Source organism: Danio rerio, chromosome 13, assembly GCF_052040795.2.
Source record: "Danio rerio strain M-AB ecotype USA chromosome 13, GRCz13ab, whole genome shotgun sequence".
Classification (NCBI taxonomy): domain Eukaryota; kingdom Metazoa; phylum Chordata; class Actinopteri; order Cypriniformes; family Danionidae; genus Danio; species Danio rerio.
In genome coordinates, this window is record NC_141033.1 from 42707402 (window position 1) to 42734189 (window position 26788).

Sequence of the window (26788 nt, forward strand, 5' to 3'; positions counted from 1 at the left end):
TCGCTAGTTAACACACTCAGTGCATTTTTTTTTAAAACATCCCATAATTTCTAAAATACCAACCTCTACCAAATGGTTGATATGTCGGTTTATAGTAAAAGTACCGGGCTTAATATATACTATGAAAAATATATTTTGAATACTAAATCACCTTTTTTGAAGTATGCCATAAAATATGTCAGATTCTCATTTAACGTGCTTTGTTTTGTTTTCTTTTTACAATAAAATCTAAATCAAGTGTAGTAGTGCAACAGGATTATGTTTGTAAACCAAGATTGCTGTGTGTGTAAGCCATAATTTAAATGACTTTAACAGTCATTATTTAAAACAGTAAAAACATTGTCAACCATTTGGTAGAGCAGCAGTTAAAGGGATAAGTAGCCAGTCAACTTAATACTATGAACCATACTAAACAGTGTTGCATGATTCACAGGTTAAAGGTTAGCTATAAAATAAATGATGCGAGCTGGTAGTAAATTTGGGCCAACTTGAAAGTGTAAAGTATTTTTGTTGTGCTCAAGTAAATAATTAAATAATACATAAACTACCAAATCAACACTCATAATGCAAGTAAAACCTTGACATATTTCTATTGTACACTCCAAAAATTATAGATTACTTATTGGCACCTACTGTATGGCTCTATTAAGAACCTTCAATTGAACCTCAGTAGAGCCTGTTTATTCCAAAAGTTCTTTGATTTTTTTTCAGTATATATATATATATATATATATATATATATATATATATATATATATATATATATATATATATATATATATATATATGAGTATATTATATTTCAACATATATTATACTCAACATATATGAGTACAGCCCTCACAAATCTCTAATTTAAATTAATATTTTATTTTAACAGGAAGCTTTACAATATTATATTTGTAATATACACTCTCAGAAATAAAGGTACGCATGCTGTCACTGGGGTGGTACCTTTAAAAAAATTTTTTTTTAAAAGAGCAAAATTCAAGAGAAACAAAAAAAATGTAGTTTGTATTTTTTTTCAATATTTCGCATGAATTTAAAGTGTATTATCTTTCTATTTCTATAGATGTTCAGTGACTATAATATTATTTTAATAAAAACATCAATTCAATAAATTTGTTTTGCTTAAAGGCACCAAAATAAGACCTATATTCACAGAGAAATGGATAAAAATATTAATTTTCAAAACGGGGTGTACTCATTTATGTTGAGCACTGTATATATACACATTTTAGGCCTTCACAGACAGTGCTCAGAATCAGAATCGGGACGTAGATGAATTAGGACATGCAAGTAATTTTTTTTTTACAGTATATGTGCCTCGGAACATAAAGAGGGGAAAGAAAAAATTGAGGGGGAAAAAGACATTGACTACGTTTACATGGACATCAGAAATCAAATTATTTGTCTTAATCAGAATAAGACAGTAATATGATGAAGGTGTTTACATGAGTTGCTTTTGATCATGTTTCTTTCATGATTCCGTTTTACATGTTAAAACACACAGATCGATTAACGTCATTGCGTCACCACACTATCCACATTTCCTCTGGAGTTTCATGTGATTTCGGGTGTTTTAATTTTTTTATGTGTAAACTTTAACTGCATGCCCCGCATGACAAATGAGATATTGGATGCACGTATAAAAATGACTGTTGAAAGTGTTGTTTTAACAGAATTTAGATACTACTACTACATGCCGAATGAAAAAAAAAAACTGATTTGGTAGGTGCAGAACAGCCGGTATGTATGGAATATCCTGTCAAAAAATGTGACGAAAATCCTACACGACGGTAATAGTTTGTTCAACACTTCAATAATGCAACTACAATCGGCATACTCTGCATGTCTTAATCCGATTTCTGCTTAGTTCAATTATGACTGGATTAACGTGGTAGACTCTTAATCAGACTATTGTCTTAATTATATTAAAATCAGATTATTGGTAGCCATGTAAACATTCTCATTGATATTTAACATCAATCTGTTCAGACTTACCTATAGTCTGGGACTATGCTTAAGCTTGTCTGTGAAACAAGGTGTTAGTGTACTAACGCAAACCTGAATTGGTCCATAACAGCATGATTAAGTCAAAATAAGAGTCTTCCCTAATCATAAGATCTAGTTCTATGTGTTATGCAGCTAAACTGCTTTGAAGTCCTAAGTGTGTAAATCCGAATAACAATTTTCTAAATGAAACTGTGCTTTGCAACACTCATCCATGCCAAAAAGCATGCACCAATCCCAAAGGGCAGTCGTGAGTAGTGGTGAGGGTCAAAAGTGTATAGTACAAATCTCTAGTGAATTTATTATTCACAGCACAAGGAATGTAACCTTGCATGAAACAGATGGCTGGGCATATGCTCCCCTTAAAAAACCTGCTAACATTCTGCTGCTGATATGAGACTGAATGCGTAAGAACTCTGCTTATGAGCCTGCAACACGCTGGGACATGGCCTTTTACAAAGATCATAACAATTACAATCTTCTCCCGCATCATAGTCAATGAATATGAAGGTCAGTGAGTTTTCCTCAGTCTAAATGGAGTGGGAATAGTTACTCAGTCCTAAAAACAGTGATCTTTTGTGGTTCCCAACTGGATAGCGAAGCATTATTTATACAGGTCTGTTAGTGACAACATTGCAGGAGCGACAGGTCCATGGAGAGTTCATTTTACAGCTGACTCCCAAACACCTCAGTGCGAAAAAGAAAGGAAAGCAGAAAACCGGAGAGCAAGCAGGGTGGCAGAGATGTCTGGACAGGGGAAGAGCTGCCCTTCATGGCCCCAAGCAAGCAGTAAAGACAGCGAGGAAAGTTAGTACAAGAGGCCAAAGACAGGAAACCAAGAGTTTGGAGGCTGAGGATCTGTTTCCTCCAAAATAAGCCACCTGAGCTGCAGAAAAATAAGGAAGGGAAAAGAAGCAAACTGCACTGTAAACACAGATTTTTCCAACTTGATTATATAGTATTATATAGTCCATTATTTGTGACCAAGGACAACAAAACCAGTGTTACACCTGGTCCTAACAACAGCGTGATGTGACGCCATGACAATTTCACATTTTAGACAATTTATAATTTAAAAATGCTTACTATTTCCGCAGAGCTGCAACAGAACAACAGCATACACTACTATAACAATGATCTCTTTAGGTACAGATTATGTGCTTTATTCAGCGTCAGATGCTACCATTTTGAGTTGAAATACCATTTTACATGACATGTATTGCCATACTGCTGAAAGCAGCAGCAGATAATTCACCTCAGATCTTGAAAATGAAATAACTAGCAGACAGTTTGAGAGAAATAAGGGCATCAAATAAAACAAAATCAGTCACTTAGTAGCCTATTAATAATGTTAAAGAGTTTTAATTTGTATAGAGTAAAAGCCTTTACTAGACACTGGTATTTAAATCTTACTGTATGTCATGTCAAGTCAAGCCAAATTGCTTGTCGCTGAAATCTTGTCGCGTTGCGTCTTGTTAGGACACTTAGTTACTGTGTGTTGATTGGAAACCTTTGGCATTAGCCAAATGAACATTGTATGGGACAAAATGATCTCTTTTTAAATGACAAAAATCATCAGAATATTAACTAAAAATCATGCAACATTCCTACTAGGGCTACACAATATATAGTTTCAGCATCGTTATCACAATGTGATCAATCACAATAGTCACATCGCAGGGTATGGAAGGAGTCTGTCGTATATGTATCATTTTCATGTTTTTTGTGTTTGTTTGTTTTAGGCCTGTGACTGTATAATGATTTTAATAGCATCCTGGCATAAGAAATTGGACCATTTGTAAGTTACTGTTAGATTCTAAAAACATTTTTTTTTTTTTGCATTGATCTGCGCTTGTAGATGCATTATTACATTTAATGCTCATGCATTTTTCTTCAGAATTATCCCAAGCAGTCTAAAATTATATTTTATTTCCAAATAGAGATATTCAAGTCACATGTTAACGTTATATTCAAATCGCAGAATAACAAAAAATGTAAATGTTTGATTTTCCCAATATTGTGCAGCCCAAATTCCTACGACAAATATATTAAAACTCTTTTTTTGCTTAGTAATATACCTTGCTAAGAACTTAATTTGGGCAACTTTAAGAGATTTTAATATTTGTCAGATTCCAGATATTATCCTAACAAAACATACATCAGTGGAAATATTAATTACGTAGCTTTCAGATAACACATAATACTTAATAACCTATACTGCTTTTGTGATCCAGTAGATTGTTTGGGGGAAAATACTTCTTTAAACTTTCTGCTTATGATAATTTTGTTGATTTCAATGTGACGTCACTTATACTTTGTAATCAATCTGCTGTGAAATTTTCAGTGCAGTCACTAACTTCAAATTTGTTGTAAAAAATGAAAATAAAGATACACTACCCAGACTAAAAAGGTAGCTGTTTGGATTAAAAGTTAAAGTTAATACCTAAGAGTCTATGATTGCAATGATTAAAGTCTTTCTTTTCTTCCTGTACATTTGGCAACAATTCCTTTAACCCTAACAGATGCAAAACACAGCTTTTATTTTTTTACAACAACCATCTTAGAAGATAAAAATGTATTTATGTCATGGCTATATTTTAGGATGACGAGGCCAAGGTCCTTTGGGCTCAAATTTTGACACATTAATTGATCCCTAATTTACCTAAACTACACTATTTACTATGGGATGTGCAAGATAGACAGTGGTTCTCCTCAGGGTTAGATGGTGGGGCTGTTCCAATTGTCAATACAAGATCTGATCAAGAATTTATGCAACACTTGATGAAAATTAAATCTGACATTGCATATGGTTGCTGAAACAAAACCATGATGAATAAACACATGGTAACAGTAAAGATGGTCTGTCTCTGAACCTGAGGCGAAACACTCAATCAAGTCTACTCTAGCACAATCCAAAGACATTCAGTGCTGTTCAGATAAATTGGTGGCTAATTTATGTGTGAAAATGAAGACATTTCTCACTATTTGAGCTTGGCATCATCATCCTGGAATATGGTCATGGAAAAAGTCTTTCCACATTATTGTTTGAATAATAAAATAGGCCATCAGATAGGTTTAAAGCCAACATATAAAAAGCCAGATACATATTAAATCACTGCAATAAAAGTCCAAGAATACAGAGTCATACAAAGAGTTTACATAAGAATGTCTGGGAAGCAACTCATAATACAATCACTGACTTGATGACTTCAGTATATTGACAAATCCGAACAAAGGATTAAGACATCACCAAAATGTCATAGTCAAGACCACAGTAAATAATGTAACTAACTAAACACAGCTTGCCAAAGCAATGACAAAGATTTAAAAGAAACCTTGACGTGCTTCTATTGTACTTAAATCTACAAAAGTCTATGTTGGAGAAATAAACTTGGTGAAATGAAACTAAAAATTACATTTGGCAAAGGAAATGCATGGTCTTGGAAGTGAGAAAAAACTTTCAATATTAAATACTGCTAGAACACAGTTTTCTACATTATTTGATATCTCATGGCCATGGTAAACCAATTAAGATGAAATTACACCTTAAGCCTAGTTCACACTACAGGATTTTAAACATCAGCAGATCCCTGTGCTGTTCACACTACATGACTTGACTTTGTGTCTTTTAATCTCTGAGGTGTTCACACTATGCAACCCTCCGTGAACGATCCACAAGAGGGGGGTCACACACTACATGATCTGACAACAACTCATTCCCCATCAGCTCATTCAAGCTACCAAACCACAGCCAATGAAAATTTGAGGGAGGAGTCGTCAGAAAAAGCTGAACACTATTGGCTGCTTGTGTGCTGATGACATCACTGTCAGTGTTTCAAGCTTTGGAGAAAGCATTTAAAAACATCGTCTAATCAGCTGATTTATCAGCGGATTAATCACTCATTTGCAAGGTTCCAGTGGATAGATACACAGAGAGTTTTTAATTTTTGTAATTTTATAACTCTTTGAAATAAAACTAACATATTTATAACACCCTGCCGTTTTCTAACTATCAGTGTATTTCTTTCTGACATTGTTATTTTTTTTATTACAAAACAGTAAAGAACTGAGCATTTCTGCCTTAAATTACCATATTGGTCAAAATGACTGCATGCATGTCTGATACTTTTCGCTGTGACTTTAAATATGTGTGCATTTTCTTGCCTGGCAACTTCCTGCTAACATAAACAAAACTTTCTGATGGCAAAAACATCAATTTACTTCAGATATCTTTCAAAACAGCATATTCTATGCTGTTAAATAGCTCCTGTTTGAAAGTGAAAATGAAAGCTAAGACCTTTAAGTGTTTTAGTATCTTAACTACATATTTATAGGCTGTATTACCAAAAAATATTATATTTTTAGGGTAATAGTGTCATTAAATATGATGCCAAACATTCAAAGCTTAATTTTAATATCTCAATAATAGCTTTGAATGTAAATATGTTGTGACAGTATGGCGTTTTATATGAGAACGGTCAGAATGAGCAGTATGGTAATTCTAATAGTTACAGAATTCTAGTTCCACTGTTAATATATCCTCCTCTCATGTCTGTGCTAACGCAGAATGAAGCCAGTGCTTTGATGCCCATTCTGACCAATCACAGATGTTTCTGCTGAGCTCCTGACACACAGGCATTCAGCTCATGCTGATCTGCTCTCTCATTGGCGGCAGCTCGTTACTACATCCGACCACACGTGGGGTTGAGTCGGCCGACTGCTCTGGAATATTTAGCATGCTGAATGTTGGATTTCCGTCTGCGAGGTGTCGGCGACTCGTCAGTGAGCCTCGTTGATGCGTTGTTCAGTAGTTCACACATAAAGAGCGGCGAGCGCCGTGCACCCGCAGATTTCTTCCCGATCACAGCCCGATCTGTCGGCGAGCTCGTTAACTTCCAAATCGGGCTCAAATCAGGCTTAAAATCCTTTAGTGTGAACTAGGCATTACGAAAACAGCAATCCAAATAAAATTGGACAAAAGACCAAATAAAACTGTGACATACTTCTGTTCTAGTTCTTTAACAAAAGAACAGTACATGGCATTTTTTAAAGGTGCTGTTTGCAAGTTTCTGACTCTTCTAAAGTCTAAAAATACCATAATATGTTTGCAGATATGTAAGAAACATGCAAAGTGAACATTGTAACTGAAAAACAATGCTGAAGTCAGATATTCTGCTTTGAAAATGTGCGTTACGTGCCGGAACTGGTATCTTTGTTTTGGTTCTTTTTAACCTGCCCAATGCCAGTTTAGCCAATCATATTTCAGCACCCCGGGTTGCCTTGGTGGAAAACTGCATATTTGATTCATTCATTCATTCATTAAGGATTTTAAAGTATGCGCCCACGACTGAAATGTGACCTCTGGTGGACTGTAGCAGACTACAAAATGATACGCAGATTCACAGTTCCACATGAGGTGGTTATTAATCAGCAAATAATATAAATATTACAAATGTAAACATTAGGTAAGCAGGTTACATTGTAACCTAACAACACGCTACCTGTAACCTGACAAGATTTGCAGTGATAAGCTATTTAGTTGTTTGCATTAGAAACAAAATGATAGAGATGTAAATACAGCCATTCAGAAGCACAGAATATGTGGACTTACTGCACCTCCAGCGAAATGCTAAGGTTTACAATATAATTAATACATATTAAATCTCTTTAAGATTCTTAAATGTACATGCTAAATCACTGATATGTGTTAGCTTACACTGAGTCACAGTTCAATTTCAAACTGTTTATTTTATTTTGAAGATCTGAGGTGAACTACCTGCTGCTGCTTTCAGTATATGGCAATAATGTCATGTAAAATGGCATTCAAACTCACATTATTGGCATTTAACACTGACTAAAGCATAAAAGGCATACCTGAGGTGATCATAGTTTATCCTGTTGTTCACCTGTGAGAACTAGAAGCTGTTTCTAAAATAGAAATTTCAGGTGTCGTTGCTTTTAGTTAGAAAATGGTTCAAATCAGCCTTTGGACTCGATAGTCAGGCACAAGCCTGTTGGTGTCATCAAACTGGCAACCTGCCCTTGCGTGGAACTGTCAGAGGAGGAGCGACTGTTTTGATCCAGGAGTGCAATACCTAGTTCAACCACAGGGTGTCAAACTTAAATACTGCACCTTTGAATACAAAAATTAATTCTAAAAATAATTTCCAGTGTTATAGCTTTAGAAAATTGGGTCAAATGATAAGAAAAATATTAGACAGTTCTTAATTATATTTAAGCTGCTAATTTAAAAATCACATTTTATTGAAAATTTAAATGAAAAATGTTTTGATTTTATATTAAAAACCTTGTTTGTGTCTTTGAAAATCTAAACACGGTTTCAGATATGAAGGAAAATAAATAACAGTTGGTATCTTTTTGCATGTTCAACTAACTACTAACAATGCCTCAAAGCTCAAAAGTCAAACTCTACTCATGTGAAATGTGAGAAAACAGCATTTCCCAGGGGTGTCTTCTTGTATCAATCCACCCTTATGTCCTGACTTCAGTCTCAACTCACCTACACATGCAGTCCCTTCGTCATTAGGCTCATATCCCTGGTTACACCTCTTGTTTGCACGACACTTGAAGCTCCCATAGGTGTTGGTGCAGACGGGTCGCTCTGAGGGACAGACGGATGGGAACTGTGTGCACTCGTCTTGGTCTGGGGAATGAAGAGGAGTGGAACAAACATCTCACAAATAGCCATGAATACACTGCAACATTTTAAGAGTGTCAGCCACATTTATTCGATGAGTGAATGTTTCAATATTTCAATGAATTAGAGTATGGAAGATGGTGTATTAAGTCACTCCTATTAACACAAACTTATAATTACTGACAGCTTCTGTTCCAAAAGTTGCTTTACTCTCTGCATAAACTCACCTTCCTGTGATTATGCCTTTCTTTAATTAGTTGAATTATATGTGTATATTATAAAATTTGCAGCTTGTGTTTGAAATGAGGTAACAAACATTGCTGAGATTTTGATGCACATTTATGCACTGTGTCATATCTCTCAGCTCTTAATGTGATTATTCTTGAGTAAAAGAACACTAGTAAACTTTATCGGCCTGTGTTTTTCATATACATTATACCCACAAAATCCAACTTTAAATACATCTCTGACTGTCACTTTTGTCAGGTGTAATTATAAATTTGCCTATATTTTAGTCACAAAACATACTTCAGGAGCAGTAATGGAGAAGCAGACAGATTTGTGTGTTGAGCATCAGTTAAGACAATGTTAGCACCTGTTAGCTGGAAAACTGGAAAATTGAGCTTTTGCAACTAATTTCATCTTCAGGGTTTAAAATGATTTTTGGAGCAGGATCAAAATTGGTGTCCTAGAGCAAAACTGCAGGTGGAGTGATGACGCGTCGATTACTCTTTATTATTCATAGCAGTTTTCTTATCCTATGAAAAGGGCCTGCTTATTAATTATTTATGACTGAGTGTGCTTTCTGAAGGCTATATCCAGCCTGAAATTACAGTAAATAAAGTTATAGTTATGGTGATGAGCTGCTAGTGGCCCAAAAACTTTGCAAACTACTGTACAGTTTATCAGCTCCCAATATGTCAGTCTTCAGTATCACCTGATCCTCAGTAAACAATTGCATATTAGTAAACTAATATGTCTAACTAATGTCAATTTATTTCTTTAGTAGTTGGCATTACTCTTGATATGTCCACTATCTCTTCTACCTTTTACATTGTGGGATTTATGGCGATGGGAGGTCAAAGGCTTAAAAAACTTACCAGTGCAACGGCCATTTTCATTGAGCTCAAACCCTGGCCCACACTGTGAAAAGAAACAGCACTGGGTGAGTACAACAATTCCTAATCCTAAGAAGTCCTATGAATATGAGAGAGTATTAACCTCGATCTCCAGCGCTGGGGTTGCCTCTTCCTCATTCTCTGGGTAATGGATCTCCATCACTTTGTTCATATCACTGGGTTCCAGAGGCCTGGCCACAGAGCGTCCATCTGGCCAGAAGACTTCTACACTGGTGGCCACATCTTTCCCTGTCAGGGTGGCAAAGCAGCAGTGCTTTCAGTACTTCACCAACACTTTGTCTTTATAGCTTCCCCTCAGGCTTAAAAGACATAATGAATGATTTCTTTTCTTAATGTACAGCTCTCCATGGAAAAATACCATTGTGGAGAAAAAGGGCCCTCCCAAGATGTTTCTAGGCAAAAGCCAGGTTGGAATATAGGCTCTGGTTTGGCACACAAAGTGCTTGAACAAATGCACAAGAATGTGTTCAGTCTCAGCTGCGGGCAGCGTCGTGAGCAGCGAGGCTTGAACACGTCTCATTTGATGTCGGCAGAACCGGTTTCTCATGACTGCCGGTGTGTGGGGTTCATGGGCCAGAGAGTTTCTGGCATAGCAGTCAGTGAGGCATTAAAGCAATGAGGTTCTCGTATGCCAGACCGATGAAATCTGTCTGTTGTTCAGTGGCTGAAATAAGGAGCCATATAAATGGCACGGTGGTTGGAAAGCACTTCATTTAAGAAGCTTTACAGCAGCATCCATTTAGTGACTTCAATCTGATTGTCAGAAACACTTTCTCACAGACATCGGGATGGTAATTAACATAGCCGTTAAGCGAGACTGTCATAGTGATCACGAATGGAGAAATCATCCATTGGAAATGAATGTGGTGGAGGAGGAAGACAGAAGTTCAAAGGAGCAGAAATTAGAAAGGACAGGGTGGCCGCTAGATTTTCCTTCCATTATAGCCTTTAGTCAAGCAGGAGAGAGGCTGATCGCCTTCCCAGTCCTTAATTAAAGAAACATTTCTTAGGTAAACAGATCCACAGGGGCTCCTGGCAAAGCCTGACTGGCACAGGTGCCTCTTGAGGCAAAAAGCATGACATTTTACCAGTAGTTATTGAAAGTTATAGTTTAGCATCTGTGAGGGTTTTATTTCATAAAGGTAAGCTTCAAATTATGCATGTGGAAAATGTTTTGGCCAACTGCACACATTACTACACAAAGTAATAAATAATTATCTGACAAAAAGTGCCACAGTATAAGTAAAACTAATCCCAAACAGTATCACATGGTGAGAAAAGGTTGACATTTCAAAAAATCAATTCAATCAGACTTCTAGGGTTGACATTTTACATCCGTTTTCCAAACACTCTTACTGATAGAAACATTGATGAGTGGTGGTCAAGCACGTATGCACATATTTACAAGCCCTCAGGGTGATCATGTGACCATTGATGGCTATCATTTTGTTTTTCACAGCACATTCAGAACAACTCAAGTTCCAGCTGGCAACCGATTCCTGACACAAATCCATCCAAAAGCTCCCAAATGAAGCCATGTGCCTTCGAGCACCTGTAATATGGCCAAGCCATGGGGAAAAGGTCCCGGTCCGATGCCACCGGCTGCTGCACCTGCAGTCTTCTTTAAGGGCTTCCAGTCTATGAAGATATTGAAGGAAATGACCTCCACACAGAGGATTATATTACTGAGACCCAAAGCCCCCCACTGAACATGACCTGGAGTTACATCATAATTGTTTCTTTGTAATGAGTTAGCAGAGCGAATACTTGTTTTCCGGCTACTCGACGAGCCTTAACATTTCCGAGATGGTGAATGCACTTATGAAATAGATATTGTACAGACTTGGTCAATTTCATAGCTGTTCTTTTCCTAATATGAATTTCTTACAAAGATGTTTTAAGGAGAGACAGTAAAAAAATTAATTCATACCAAATCCAAAGTGAGCTACTGGCTCCATCTCGCACAGGTATCCTGATCCTCCATCTATAATGCGTGTGTGAGGGCCATTTCGCTTGGTGTAGACAATCACCTTTGCTCCACGGGCAAAAGCCCCAAACTGTGTGCGTGGAATTACACGAAGCCATTTATTAGATGAGCCCTGGAATGAAAAATCAATAATGATATGATGAATATTAAACAGCAATTTTCCAGATGCTAAAAAATTTAAATATTCAGAACAATATATGTTAAATGGCAAACAACAATGTTTCAAGTTTAACAAGATAGAATGACTCTAGATCAGAAAAACACACATTTGATATTTTAAACAAGTCTCTCCAAGTCAGAAATTCACTTTTTACTGAGAAATTAAAAAACTCAAAACTCTAAACTTCAACTTATAAAACTACTTCAAACCTTGTAGCTAAACATAAGCCAACAGTTTGTTTACTTTGCAAGTGCTTACTTTTGATTCCCCTAATAGCTAACACAATATAAAAGGTAAACTAATTTAAAAAAAAACATAAAACATTTTAATAATGTAACAACAAATATCAAGTCACAATATAAAGTAGCTTTTGCAATAATAACGGGTACACAAATGAAACCGGAAGTCTCGTCAAGTTTATTCAAGTTAGCTTACAAATGGCCGCGCTCTTAAAAAAATAAGGTATATCTTTTTGCCGTGAAATAAAAATAAAGATGGTGTACATATGAAATAAATACAAAACATATGAAATAAAGTAAATAATCGAACTTAACTCCCAAATTTAAAAGTGTCTGACGCACATTCTCACCTGAGTGACTCGATACACAGAGATGGGTTGTGCTGCACTTTCGCCATGTGTGACCAGAAGATCCAGCAGTCCATCTCCATCAAAGTCAGTCACAGCCGCTCCTAAAACACATATCTGCTCAGACAGCTGGAAACACTTATCATTAATACAAACACATTTAACTTAAACCAGTTCTACAAGAATACATTGGCTTTCATATAATATGATGAATCTGTTAGTGCTGATGTGACAGAACTCGATGATAAATGCCAGTAAATCGCAGCAAACCTGGATTTATAATGCCATCTAGTGGCAGACCGGGGATTTCCAGGACCTTTGGAGGTCATTACATTACTTAGTAATGTATGTTAACCTGAATTTCCAGCACTATTAATCTAGTTTTCAGTGTTACGTGATATCCTTCAGAAATTTGTCTAATAGGCTGCTTTGTAATTACTTATTTCATTAAAAGCAATTAATGTGTATGTAGAAATCACAATATGTTTTTTTTCTAAAATTTTTTCAAGCATTTCGAGTAGATGTTAAGATCTTTTATTTTAGCAATATCTAAATTATCAAACACGTTTTTCTCTATAAAAACAAAAAGTAAACTCCCACCTGCATTTTTGTCAGTGGAGTACAACCAGGGCCAGACAAAATCTGCAAACATTTTTTTCGCCATTTTTGCATAGAATTTTGTACTACATCTGCAGATTTCTGTAGAATAATTTTGAGTATAATATCTAAAAACTAAATACATACAAAATAACTTTGTATTTTTATACATGTTTTACAATGCAATTTAAATACAATTAGATCTTCTTGTTTGTACTTAATTGAAAATTTCCAAAGGGAAAGGCTCCCTGTTATCAAAGATGGTTGAACGAGTTGCTTTATGTCATTCAAATGGAACAAATACGTCTTAAAACTTCACAGAAAAAAAAATTGAAACCACATGGGGGCTAATCTTAAGAATTGGGAATTTAGCAGTTTACGTTTGTAAATCCTCACCTTAATTTCTAACCTATAGTCATGACAGTGGCTTTGTAACAATGTGAGTATTTGTCATCTCTTGTTTATATGTTTATGCTACATATGTTGTGTGTGTGTGTGTATATATTAAGGTTAATTAGGTTAACTAGGCAGGATACGGTAATTGGGCAAGGGATTGTATAACGATGGTTTGTTCTGTAGACTATAGAAAAATATATATAGCTGAAAAGGGCTTATAATTTTGACCTTAAAATGTAAAAAAAAAAAATGCTTTAATTCTAGCTGAATTAAAACAATTAAGACTTTCTCCAGAAGAAAAATATTATTAGTCACACTGTGAAAGTTTCCTTGCTCTGTTAAACATTATTTTTTTAAATATTTAAAAAAAGAAAAAAAATTCAAAGGGGGTTTAATAATTCTGATTTCAACAGTAAATGTCATATGGTAAACAAAGGACTTTAAAAACTGTCATTGCATAATATTTTTATGATAATATTACTAAATTAATTGTAAAAATAATGAATATATTTACACATACAATTGAAGTCAGGATTATTAGGCCTCCTTTGAATTTTTTTTTATATATTTTCCAAATTATGTTTAAAAGAGCAAATATTTCTTCTAGAGAAAGTCTAGAATAAAAGCAGTTTTTTATTTAAAAAAAAAAACATTTTAAGGTCAAAGTTATTAGCCTCTTTAAGCATTTTTTATAATCTACAGAACAAACCATCATTATACAGTAACTTGCCTAATTAACCTATCCTGCCTTTAACCTAATTAACCTTGTTAAGCCTTTAAATGTCACTTTAAGCTGTATAGAAGTGTCTTGAAAAATATCTATTAAAATATTATTTACTGTCATCATTGCAAAGATAAAATAAATCAGTTATTAGCAATGAGTTATTAAAACTATTATGTTTAGAAACATGTTGAAAAAATCTGCTCTCCATTAAACAGAAATTGGGAGGAAAACATAAACGGGGCTAACAATTCAGGGGGGCTAATAATTCTGACTTCAACTGTGTTTACATAAGAAACTAATCAATGATGAGCTAAATAATCTGCAGATTTCCTTGGGTAAATATTCCGTGTGGGCCTAAGTATAACCAATTAATGTTAAACTACTAAGCTGTGCTTACTGTGATAAACAGTTTCTTCAGTTTGACATGGTTCCTCGCCGTGTCCAAGTGGACTATAAGTATAAAGTGTTATGATCCATGACATAAAATGAGAAACTGCACTACACTGCTGACTCTTGGAGTCTGAGGAGAGTTTTTTTAATTACCTAAAGAATAAGTTGTTTTAGCACAGTGGACGACTGTGAGTGTGAGCTTTTTTGATCTCGTCTAAAATGCACAAGGACGGATTACTGTTTACACGACAAATGCAGTGTGGTTATATGCTGAATACATTAAAAATGTCTTTAAAACTTTCTGACAGAACATGCACCTCAGAATTTCTCCTTTGGGTCAAAGTCAAGTTATTTTAAGGGGGAAATCTTAAACCCACCATGTGTAAAACTCAAAGAATTGCTTTACAAAATAAACCATCCTAAATTCGGATGGAATGAAATGGCCAAACACTTCATACCGGTTCCCCGTCCCTCTGGCTCTGCGGCCTCCCCGACGTTCAGCTCCTCAATTTGTGGATCTCCATGCTCTCTCCGAGAAACTCTGCCATGGTAAAGATTAATTACTTACTCAGTTTGCCTTTTGGCTTGAGAGAGCTCCACACAAAGGAACAGTCAAAGACAAATGTACCTTGTCAGCTGCATGTTATACAACAGGTCTCAAAGGAGATATTCATTTACAGGCTCATGAAATCCCTGCAATATTGATTCAGTGAAAACATTTCTGGAGCTAGCAGTTCATACTTTGTGTTTTGATGACTAATAATGCTAACTAAGAGGTTTCTTCATACAAGAAGCTTAAATCTTTGCTTTCTGAGAACTGAGGTCTGGGTTGTTTGGGCATGGGATTAAAAATAAATTTGAAACAATGTTCTGTTTAATGGCTCATCCAGTCTTCTCGTTAGAAAGCAATCGTGTAACGGGTGAGGTCGGATGTAGAGGGAATTTCCCATCAGGTGGAGTTGTGGTTGGACGGGGTTGTGTTTGTGGTCTGGCGGTGGGGTGTTCTGGCCTGTCGTGCTGCCTGGGCTTACCACCAAATGCCCAAAATAGAGAGACACTTTCCATAATTATTTCCTAACTTACAATGTAAATGTTAAAGAAATAACCCGGTTACATAATGATAATGCCATGCTTTGTGAGATCATTTTAATCAAGTAGGCAAATGTATAGAATGCATGACAAATCATTACAGTACAAGCAATACATGTTGGGGAGGTTTAAACAACAATATAATCTGTAGCAATTGTATATATTGGATAGATATATAGATAGATAGACAGACAGACAGACAGACAGACAGACAACCACAATATGGCATTATCATTATGCAACCGGGTTATTTCTTTAACATTTACAATATAAGTTAAAAAAATAATTATGAAAAGTGTCTCTTTAATCTAGGGATTTGGCGGTAAGCCCAGGCAGCATGACAGGCCAGAACACCCCACCACCAGACGACAGACAGACAGACAGATAGAAAGATAGACAGACAGATCTATCTATCTATCGATCTACAGACAGACAGACAGACAGACAGACAGACAGACAGACAGACAGACAGACAGACAGACAGACAGACAGACAGACAGACAGATAGATAGATAGATAGATAGATAGATAGATAGATAGATAGATAGATAGATAGATAGATAGATAGATAGATAGATAGATAGATAGATAGATAGATAGATAGATAGATAGATAGATAGATAGATAGATAGATAGATAGATACAAGATCCAGAAAGCAAAGAGGGTCAAAATGCTCCAGGATTGGCCAGCCCAGTCACCAGACATGAACATTATTGAGCATGTCTGGCGTAAGATGAAGAAGGAATCTTGATGAACTCTGGCAGTCCTGCAGGAACGCTTTCTTTGCCATTCCAGATGACTTTATTAATAAGTGATTTGAGTCACCGCAGAGATGTATGGATGCAGTCGTCCGAGCTCATGGGAGTCATGCACAATATTCATTCTTTCTCCACTGCACCATGACTTTATATTCTATACTGTACATTATTTCTGTTCAGTGACAAGATTTTGTCTAAGCAAAGTCGGACCTTACTGTCTTAAGTAAATAATTAAAAATCAAGGCATGATCATATTTTATTTTGCTAAAATAAGCGTAATCTAGAGGCCTTTGACTTTCACATGAGCCACATCTGAAACCAAATGATCTACTAGAGGGTCAAGTTATTGTTTGTTGTTCCTAAAACTTGAAAAAGCAAGACTTTTGTCAGGTAGTGTAGTGTTGAAGGTTTTCAAATTTCATAGCATTTTCCCAAATATGTGTCAAAATAAGATGTCATCACCAAAAGTATTTCCATTTGCCAAATAAGACTCACAATCACCCCGAAGTTTATGAAACACACACAAGGGTTAAACATACTAAAAAACTGATACAGTGGTATTTTCAACAAATATATATTTAAAAAGAACTCAGAATAATCTATGCATATCAGTATAGTGTTTTAGTACACACTGTACCTGAAGAGTCTGTTGGCTGATGGTCCTCTGTAGGCGATGTTGTTGAAGAAAACCTCCAGTTCATTGTCATTGTCGAAGTCGGCTGCGATAACAGTGCGAACAGGAGATGGCATGGAAAACTTCTGAGTGGCAATATCCTGGTGCAGAGAAAATATCAGCAAATATCACAAATATATCAGACAAACACCAGATTGTTTACACAAATCATTACACAAAAGACTGCCTTTTAAAGGATAACAGTATTTGTCTCTACATACAGTCTCACAAAGCTCCTAGAAAGTGTGCGTGTTTTTCTTTTTCGTTGACAGTAGAGCATCTTTCTTTAAGATTTGGTGAGTTGGATGTGTGATATCAATGACATAAAGATCTGAGCTGCAGGTAAATCACAGTCTAAAAACTTCAGGGAGTGAAAGCAGAGAAAAGTAACTGCAATCGCCACGCTTCAGTAGTGCAGCAACGAGTCATGGAAGAGTTATTGAGCACGCCGGCACTCTCTCAAGTATTAACCCCAATTTTAATTATAGGCCTCATAAAACCAGCAGGTGAAAGCCCATGAAGTGACCTTCTGCTGTCTGGTTGAAGGAGAGGTGATGGCCATCTCTGGACTGGACCCAGGAGATGAGGTATAAATGAGCAGAAGATAGATAGAAAGACAAATTTATAGAGAGAAAGATAAATAGCTGAACTTTATGGCAGATTTCTAGCTAGCTAGCTAGATAGATAGATAGCTAGATAGATAGCTAGATAGATAGATAGATAGATAGATAGATAGATAGATAGATAGATAGATAGATAGATAGATAGATAGATAGATAGATAGATAGATAGATAGATAGATAGATAGATAGATAGATAGATAGATAGATAGATAGATAGATAGATAGATAGATAGATAGATAGATAGATAGATAGATAGATAGATAGATAGATAGATAGATAGATAGATAGATAGATAGATAGATAGATAGATAGATAGATAGATAGATAGATAGATAGATAGATAGATAGATAGATAGATAGATAGATAGATAGATAGATAGATAGATAGATAGATAGATAGATAGATAGATAGATAGATAGATAGATAGATAGATAGATAGATAGATAGATAGATAGATAGATAGATAGATAGATAGATAGATAGATAGATAGATAGATAGATAGATAGATAGATAGATAGATAGATCTCCCACAAAGACCCAGTTCAAAGATAAATTTACTCACCAATTTTATGACTAACACATGCACTTGCACTTACACTGCTGTGCATGTTCAGCCAAAGTTTAATTAACACATAGAATAACTGAGAATCTTAATCACAATGCAATTATACATGGCAAAGGTCACAGTACCCTACGCCAATGCACAAATCCTTCTGTAAGCTCTTCCTTGAGACATTAACCCAGCAATTGACCCCCATAAAACAGCCTCCCGCTGACATTTATCTCTGTGCTGAAGAAGCCAATCACTGCCACTAACACTGGGATCAAACTAAAGCCAAGACTTACACACACAGCGCTGACCCATCCATAACAGCAGTCCAGTCAAACACAATCCCCTGACACATGCTGCTGATACAGAGCGGCAGAGGCTCATAAGTAACTATTGCTGGAAAATAATATAGACACTGACTGTATAACATCTGGTTCATTATAATGATTTTAGTTTAAGGCTTGCATACATAGCCTAATTAAACCCTTAGTTTAATATTAGCAGTGATTTGATTGGTCTCATAACACAAGTGTTTCTCTTTAAAGGGCACCTATGATGCAAAATCAAGTTTTGGAAGCTGTTTGAGCAGAACTGTGTGTAGGTGTAGTGTGTCCACTGTCATATTGGAGTGATATAAACACAACAAGTCTCTTTTTTTTTAATTTCCTGACGCTAAAAAGGGGCCCAAATCTCTGTGATTTTGAGACCCACTGCAGCATGACGTAGGAGTGCAGTTGGGATTAAAAGATCTGTTCAGCTCTTTGGGATCAGCTGCACCTCAAGAATGAGTTTTACAAGTTTAAAATATTTTTAAAACAGAAGAGGTTTGTGATATTCAGCATTATATAATAAATAATATATTTACTATAAAAATATATACAAGAAAATTCTTTTCAACACATTTCTAATTATATTAGTTTTAATAACTCATTTCTTAAAAACTGATTTGTTTTATCTTTGCCATGATGACAGTGAATAATACTTTACTAGATATTTTTCAAGACACTTCTATACATTCTATTAACTAGGTTAATCAGGTTAACTAGGCAGGTTAGGGTAATTAGGCAAGTTATTGTATAACGATGGTTTGTTCTGTAGACTATCGAAAAATATATAGCTTAAGAAGCTAATAATTTTGACCTTAAAATGTTTTTGAAAAAATTAAAAACTGCTTTTATTCTAGCTTAAATAAAACAAATATGACTTTCTCCAGAAGAAAAAATATTATCAGACATACTGTGAAAATTTCCTTGCTCTGCTAAACATCATTTGGGAAATATTTAAAAAAGAAAAATATCTAAGGGGCTAATAATTCTGACTTCATATATAGTATTTTATATATTATTTTAATATTTAATTATTAAAATAAAACTTCTGAGATGCTGATGAATTTCTGCTCATTGTTATTTAATGGGATCCTATTTTACCATTTTTACAAGATGTATAGGTCTTTGCCGTCTCCAGAATGTGTCCTCTAGATCTCTAATCCTTAAATCTCACAAATGTCTCATCTAGAGCTTCAGAAGAGATCGCAAAACCCTTAGGTTTGGCAGAATAAAGTCAGCATTAAATCCTTTTGTCATTTTATATACATTTAATTAATAATTTCTGAAAAGTATAAATTTGTTCTAGAACCACAAAACCATCCGTAATGTTATGGGTTTATTAGGTTTATACATCAGTAAATAAATAAATAAAATAAAAAATGACAAGTTTTTTCCAAAAAAAAAAATTTAAAAAATCCTTCTGCTTCCAGTAATGTATGCAAAAAAAGGGCATTTATCACAGAGTCTTTTCTCCTAGCTATCATCAGATTACAAAATCCTCTGTGAATCCCAGGAAAATAAGGTTCTTGATCTTACTGGGACTAATTACAGCTTTACCAGCTGAAACGAAGGCCAGGGCCCTGTGCAAACAATAGAATAATGATTAGAGAGTAATTGAATACTCTAATCAGACGGCCGATATTATTATTTTATCCTCTTCCATCTTCTGTCGGAAGGATTTAATTATACAGCTCAGAATGTAAGGATCACATTTCATTCTGCATAACAAAAACAGAAAAAAATGAACCCTGCCATTCACATAATAAAAGCAAAACTAGATTAGCATTTCCTGAAGGTAATACTAACACTTGCAGGGCAACTGAAGACAATATTATTGAAATTCTTTTACCTACAGTCAAATCGATCACCTTTAAAAAGATAGGTTATATTTTCACCGGTTTGGTAACACTTTATTTTAGCACGTCCTTGTTAAATGTTTCATGTACTTACTTTAGTAATTACAATTAATTATGCATAATTACATGCATTAAACCATAAACCTAACCCATATTTTAACACTAACCATATAGTAAGTGCATGTAGTAATTATTATAACTCAGTAGATAAGTAAATACTTAGACTGCGACAAGGACACTTTAAAATAAAGTGTAACCAATGGTTCTTACTATTAACACACAACTTTGACTGCCTCAACAAACGTCGTATTTAGTACGTTAAGTTTAGGCATGGGATAGGAGATGTAAAATGGCCATCCAGAATAAAGAAATAATGTGCTTTATAAATACTAATAAACTGCCAAGCTAGTTAGAATTGATACTAAAGTGTTACCAGGAATGTACTGTATACAGGTTTGGAACAACTTGAGGTGAATAAATGCTAGAAACATTTTAATTTGGCGTGTTGCACTGCTGACTCTAATACTGGAGAGAATATATATATAAGTACTGTCTAAAATTACTAATATCTAAAATTTGCATTTTTCTAAGGCTGTTGTGCATAGTTTCAGTAATTGTACTCCTACTCCAAATAATAGGTTATTTTCATTGCCTTTAAAGTGAAAAAACTGAACATAAATATAGGAGGCTAAGAAAAATGCTAATTTTCGAGGGAAATTTCACATGGCACTTAGAGATTTTTGCATCTGAACTCTTCAATTTCCCCTATATACTGTATTCTCGCAACTGTCAGCAGCGCAACACACATAGTATTGCCCATTATAAATGTACACCGTGATCTGATGCAAAAGACATAGACAAAGTTATGAGAGCAGTTTATAGTTTTTCTTTTTCATGCACAAATGTGTTCTTGGAGCTTTGTATGATTCTAGCTGAACCACCGAAGTCACATTTGATAATGTTTTTGGTTCCTTTTCTTGAGTTTTCTAAACGTCTTGTGACTGTTTCTGTCGATGGAGGACGAGAGAGCTCTCTGATTGTATCTAACATATTATTTTGTGGTTTAAAGATCAATGAAGGTCTCAGGGGAATTGAATGACAGGATGGTGAGTTAATAACAACATAATTTTCATTTTTTATGAACTGATCTTTTTACCAGATGCATGGCAATCAGACTTCTCAATATGGAGATGAACGATATGCTGATAATTACGCATTAAGTACGTAAAAAAACATGTCAACTTTTCAGAAAGCCAGAATGTAAGACTCAGCTTTATGTAACAACAATGAAATGCTGGAGCCAAGATGGAGGAACAGCTGAATATAGCTGTACAGAAAAACCCAGAGCTCTGTTGTTTGAGCTGCTGCAGATCTGTACTGTAAATCCATATATCCTTTGCTAAACTTTTATGTTGTCATGAAGACAGTAGCCAATAGACTGTAAAGAAGAGGAAAGCTGCACATTTTCCATGTTTTTGAACTTTTGAAAGTAATTATGCTTCAAATTAATATTACAGTGCGGGAAATACGTAATGAACATATCAAAGTTTTTTTTTTTTTTTCCCCTGGGAGCAATATTTCTAAAGAAGCTGTTAACATGGAATTGAACCAGATTTAGTTAAAACCCAAACAATAGAAATATTTTTAAAAAATAATCATCTGAAAGATGAGTTACTGTTATGTGTAATAATAATGAAATGACATGATGAGAAAGTACTGAACTACTGAAATGTATTTAATACTAATATAAAAGGCTATTTTGGTGATGGCAGCTTAAAGATGTTAAATAATTTGCTCAGGTGTGATTTTTTCACAAACTACAACAGAGTATAAAAATCTTGATGGTTCTATGGGTCTCATCTATCAAACCTGAGCTTTATTTTGTTTTTATATTGGATTCAAGTCAGGTGATAGGCTGGGCAATTCTACAGCTTTATTTTCTTTCTTTGAAAGCATTTGATAGTTTTCTTGGCTGTATTTTGGATCATTGTCTTGCTGAAATGTCCACCCTGGTTTCATCTTCATCATCCTGATAATGTAGATGTTGGATTGAAGCAGCTAATATTAATTTACAATGACAAAGAGAAAATGTTTGCTGAAGAACTACTGAGAAATTTCAGCTGCTGTCTGGGCTTTCACTTCCTTTCTACACCTTTCTTACTTCATGTTTTTAATTAGATTTTCTCTGTGTCATTTCATTTTACTAAACATAACTTTAAAGAAATATGTTTTTTTTTTTTTTTTGCAGAAAAATGGTGGTGTTCAATGATCATTTCCCCAAATGTACATTTTTAAACCAGCATGTGGAAACACATGACTGTAAAAAAATGTTCCTTGAATAATTTGTTTAAAAAAGTCAATCATTTGACCAATTGCAACACAAAAAAAGTATTATAATATTTTTTAAAAAATGTAATTATCTGAAAATGTCAAACATTTCTGAAGATTTGACTTGTAATTGTTTTGTGATTTTTATGTCAGTTATGTTAATGTTAGATGTCAGTTTGATGCCATTTTGACCTCTAGATACTCATCTGACAAAGGTGCACAATGGGATGTGAAGTCTGTCTAATCTGTTTATTTGATTGCTAGTCTAGTTTTGGGCTATTCTTAAATGTCTGTTAGATTTTCACTGACAGCCCAAATTTAGCCTAGTTTTATGCAGGCCATATGTTTAGACATGTTTTAGCCATCTATTAAACACAATTACTTGCCGAGTATGTTATAGTAGTGCAGAAGTCATGGGTTTGCTCTCAGGGAACACACGATGGGAACACATGATTTCATTCATTCATTCATTTATTCATTTCCCTTTATTAATCAGAGGTCTCCACAGTGGAATGAACCGCCAACTTATCAAGCATCTGTTTTAAGCAGTGGATCCCCTTCCAGCTGCAACCCATCACTGGGAAACACCCATACACACTCATTCACACACATGCAGACAATTTTGCTTACCTAATTCACCTATAGCGGATGTTTTTGGAAACAGGAGCACCTGTTGGAAATCAACGCGAACACAGGAAGAACATGCAAACTCCACACAGAAATGCCAACTGACCCAGCCGAGGCTTGAACCAGCGACCTTCTTGCTGTGAGGTGATCTTGCTACCCACTGGGCTATCGTGACACCTCCACTAGATTTCAGTTATTTAAAATTATTTCATTATCTGCCAGAATATTGTGAACTTTCATTAAGATCTGTTTGGTCGTTAACTTTAAATGCATCATTATGCAAACACACAAGGAAATGTATCTGCTTGAAAGACCCACAAATGACAGATTAACATGCTACTTCATCTCCAATAAGGTAGGAAATTAAATATAAATCAAATAAATGTGCAGGATATTCATTTGGACAAGATGTTAAACAGTAACAGAACGCGTGTACCTACTCGATTGAACAATCTGTTAAAGACGCAATTATGATGACAGCTTGCCTGCTCTCCAGTTAAACACACATTTGAAGACAAAATTATTAGCCCTCCTGTGATATTTTACTTATTTTTTCAAATACTGTATCTCCCAAGTGATGGTTAACTGAGTAGACATTTTCACAGTATTTCCTACATATATTTTTTTCTGGGGAAAGTCCTCTATTGGTTTGGTTAAAAATAGGTTTATTTATTTTAAATGTTGTTATGTTACTTTAACTCATTATAATCAGTTAATCAGGTTTCAACTAAATATTTTTACTTATACAAAGTTTAACTTAATATTTTTAGTCAGTTTGACTGATGTTGTGTTGAGATGTCTAGAAAAGTTCGTTTGATTCAAATAAAGGCAGCACAATTTTTACAGTGAAGGCAAGAAGGCAATTTGAACATAAACACTGTACCCCTTCATAAAAATTCACACTTTGTGAATCAAGCATGATGTCAAGACAACATGTTATAAATGCTAATTTATTGATTTGTTGTTAAAACCTTTACGTCTATTTGAAATCCACACATTGATGCCCTTTAGATGCCCCTCTAAACGACATACGCTATTATAATATATAGAGTTTTATTATTATGAAAGCGTAAAAAAAACAGTCAAGATTAGTCCTGATTTGTGTTTTTTACACCAGTGTTAGACATCAAATTGATGTCAAAATCCAGATATTAATCTGACATGATTTATATTTTTTAATAATTTTATTTAATTAAGGTCAATATTATTAGCCGGCTACAGAACAAACTACTGTCGTCCAAGAACTTGCCTAATTAACTCAACTTGCTTAATTAACCGAGTTAAGCCAACACTCTTAGAAATAAAGGTACAGAAGCTGTCACTGGAGTAGTACCTTTTCAAAAGGTACAAATTTGTACCTGAAGGGTTCATAATTGTACCTCAAAGGTACTTTTTAGGTACATTTGGGTACTAATATGCCTCTTTGAGGCACCAATGTGGATTCTTTGGCTACAAATATGTACATAAATTCATCATGACAAAGACAATTAGTGTTACATTTTAACATACAGTAGTGTAGTGTGTTTAAAAATATGTCAAAATATTTTCCTTTAAAAAGCACTTAGAAAATAATAACACTTTCACTGTATGTCTAATAAGATTCTCTTTAATGGTGTGTGCACTTTTTGTTTATAAAATGGTAAATGTTATATGTGTATGTGTATAAGTAGGCAGACAGGATTGCAAAATTAAAATGATTTTCAGAACTGTATCCCTATCCTTAAAGTTATTAGCTTTGGTGTAAATGGGCTTTTCATGTACTTCATTACAGCGATAAAACAAACAAAAACATGATTTTTAAAAAAATCTGCACCTTAAACCTTTTTTTGCGATTGTTGCTGAGCTGCAGAAACAGACGATGTGGCCCGTTCCAATTTCCATACACAATGTCTGTCTTCCCATCCCGGTTAAAATCTGCTAACGCCACTCCACGGCCATGCTGCATCGGGTCATCCACTCCTACAACAACACACACAAAAATATATGTATAACTCCATGTCACTGGGAGGTAGAATAAAAACTATAAAAATGAATATATTAGCTAGATGTTTATATATTTTTCGGTGCATACCCTTTTTTTTAACTAAATCTTTTTTCTTACTTTTAGATAAATTAATAACATCTTTTATATGGAATGGAAAAAAAATATTTTACATGGACACCGTGACCACAGAGGATTGTCATTACCTAACATTCAGTGTTATTATTGAGCAGCTAATATTCAGGCAATGTTTTTCTGTCAAATTCATCAAACGACAGTGACCCTAATTGGTTATCCTTAGAAAACGCATCAAGTCATTCAATCTCTCTTCATGCTCTACTTTGCTCAATTTCTTTGACATCTGAACCTTTATCTAAATATTCTTTAAACCCAGTTGGCAAACACTTACTCAAAATATGGGCACAGTGTAGAAGAAGTTTTGCACTTACAGAACTATGAGTCTATGCCCCATTGCAAGAAATCATAGAAAAAGTCAATGATTACAGTTATGTAATCCAAAATTATTCCAAAAATTATTCAGTACTTCTTATTGGTGTTCATCAAGGCAAATAACTCAAACATGTTCGAAACAAGTCAAAGGTGCGTAAATTATGACAGAACTTTCATTTCATGAACTACCCCTTTAATCTTTTCAAACTAAATCAGGTAAACAGACAGCTCTTTCTCACCCACTTGCGCCGCCACATCAGTGAACGTCCCGTCTCCATTGTTGCGAAACAAGAAGTTCGGACTGTACTCGTTGTCGCAGAAGATATCGGGCAGGGTCTGACTGAGGATCGGGCCGACCACGACCCCCCGTCCCCCTTTAACACACAGCAGAGATGGCCATCATCACCAAACGCAGCACAGAAATCGTTAGAGGGTTTCCAGCTCATTTCCCAGCAGCAGCTCTCTGCTGCTTTTGCTGACACAGACTCCGGCTGCCCATAATCACATTACAGGGAGTGTGAACATGTGCATTTAACCAGCTTTCCTTCAACACATCTTGCCCAGACAATCACTATTCTGCAGCTTTGACCTCTAGTTGAATTACAGCAGCAAGTCATCTTTATTTGTATTGCACTTTTCACAATGCACAGTGTTTCGAAGGGCTTTAAAGAAAACAGTGGCTTTATGTCTAAAAGATTTGTGTGACGTGGTTTTTCAATGCTCCTTTTCTTATGCTTTCCAATGCTATTTGAGCAGAACTGTGAGAGAGAGAGCAACTATTTGACTTGACAAAATGTATTTATTTATTTACAATACTCACTCAGCTGGTTTAGTCCTTGATTTATCATACGTCGCCACAGTGAAATGAACCAA

General features: G+C 35.0%; 1 protein-coding gene across 21 annotated transcripts in view; it reads right to left on the reverse strand.

Moving 5' to 3' along the window:
* Positions 1-26788, reverse strand: part of crtac1b (cartilage acidic protein 1b) — a 200807-nt gene that overhangs the window by 131294 nt on the left and 42725 nt on the right. For 19 of the 21 annotated variants that reach the window (XR_015506276.1, XR_015506279.1, XR_015506285.1 and 16 more), the window contains exons 6-14: positions 26155-26289; positions 25298-25443; positions 17136-17272; positions 15109-15191; positions 12547-12647; positions 11741-11909; positions 9893-10038; positions 9772-9814; positions 8534-8677 (exon numbers count right to left, since the gene is read on the reverse strand). Coding sequence is in view for 9 of the 21 variants with exons in the window: in XM_087279706.1 (XP_087135832.1) it covers positions 8534-8677; positions 9772-9814; positions 9893-10038; positions 11741-11909; positions 12547-12647; positions 15109-15191; positions 17136-17272; positions 25298-25443; positions 26155-26289 (1104 nt within the window). In the remaining 12 variants the exon portion in view is untranslated. Of the gene's footprint in view, positions 1-1932; positions 2900-8533; positions 8678-9771; positions 9815-9892; positions 10039-11740; positions 11910-12546; positions 12648-15108; positions 15192-17135; positions 17273-25297; positions 25444-26154; positions 26290-26788 lie in introns of those variants that run through there. The other 2 variants (XM_087279699.1, XM_087279701.1) reach the window with 1 other exon arrangement.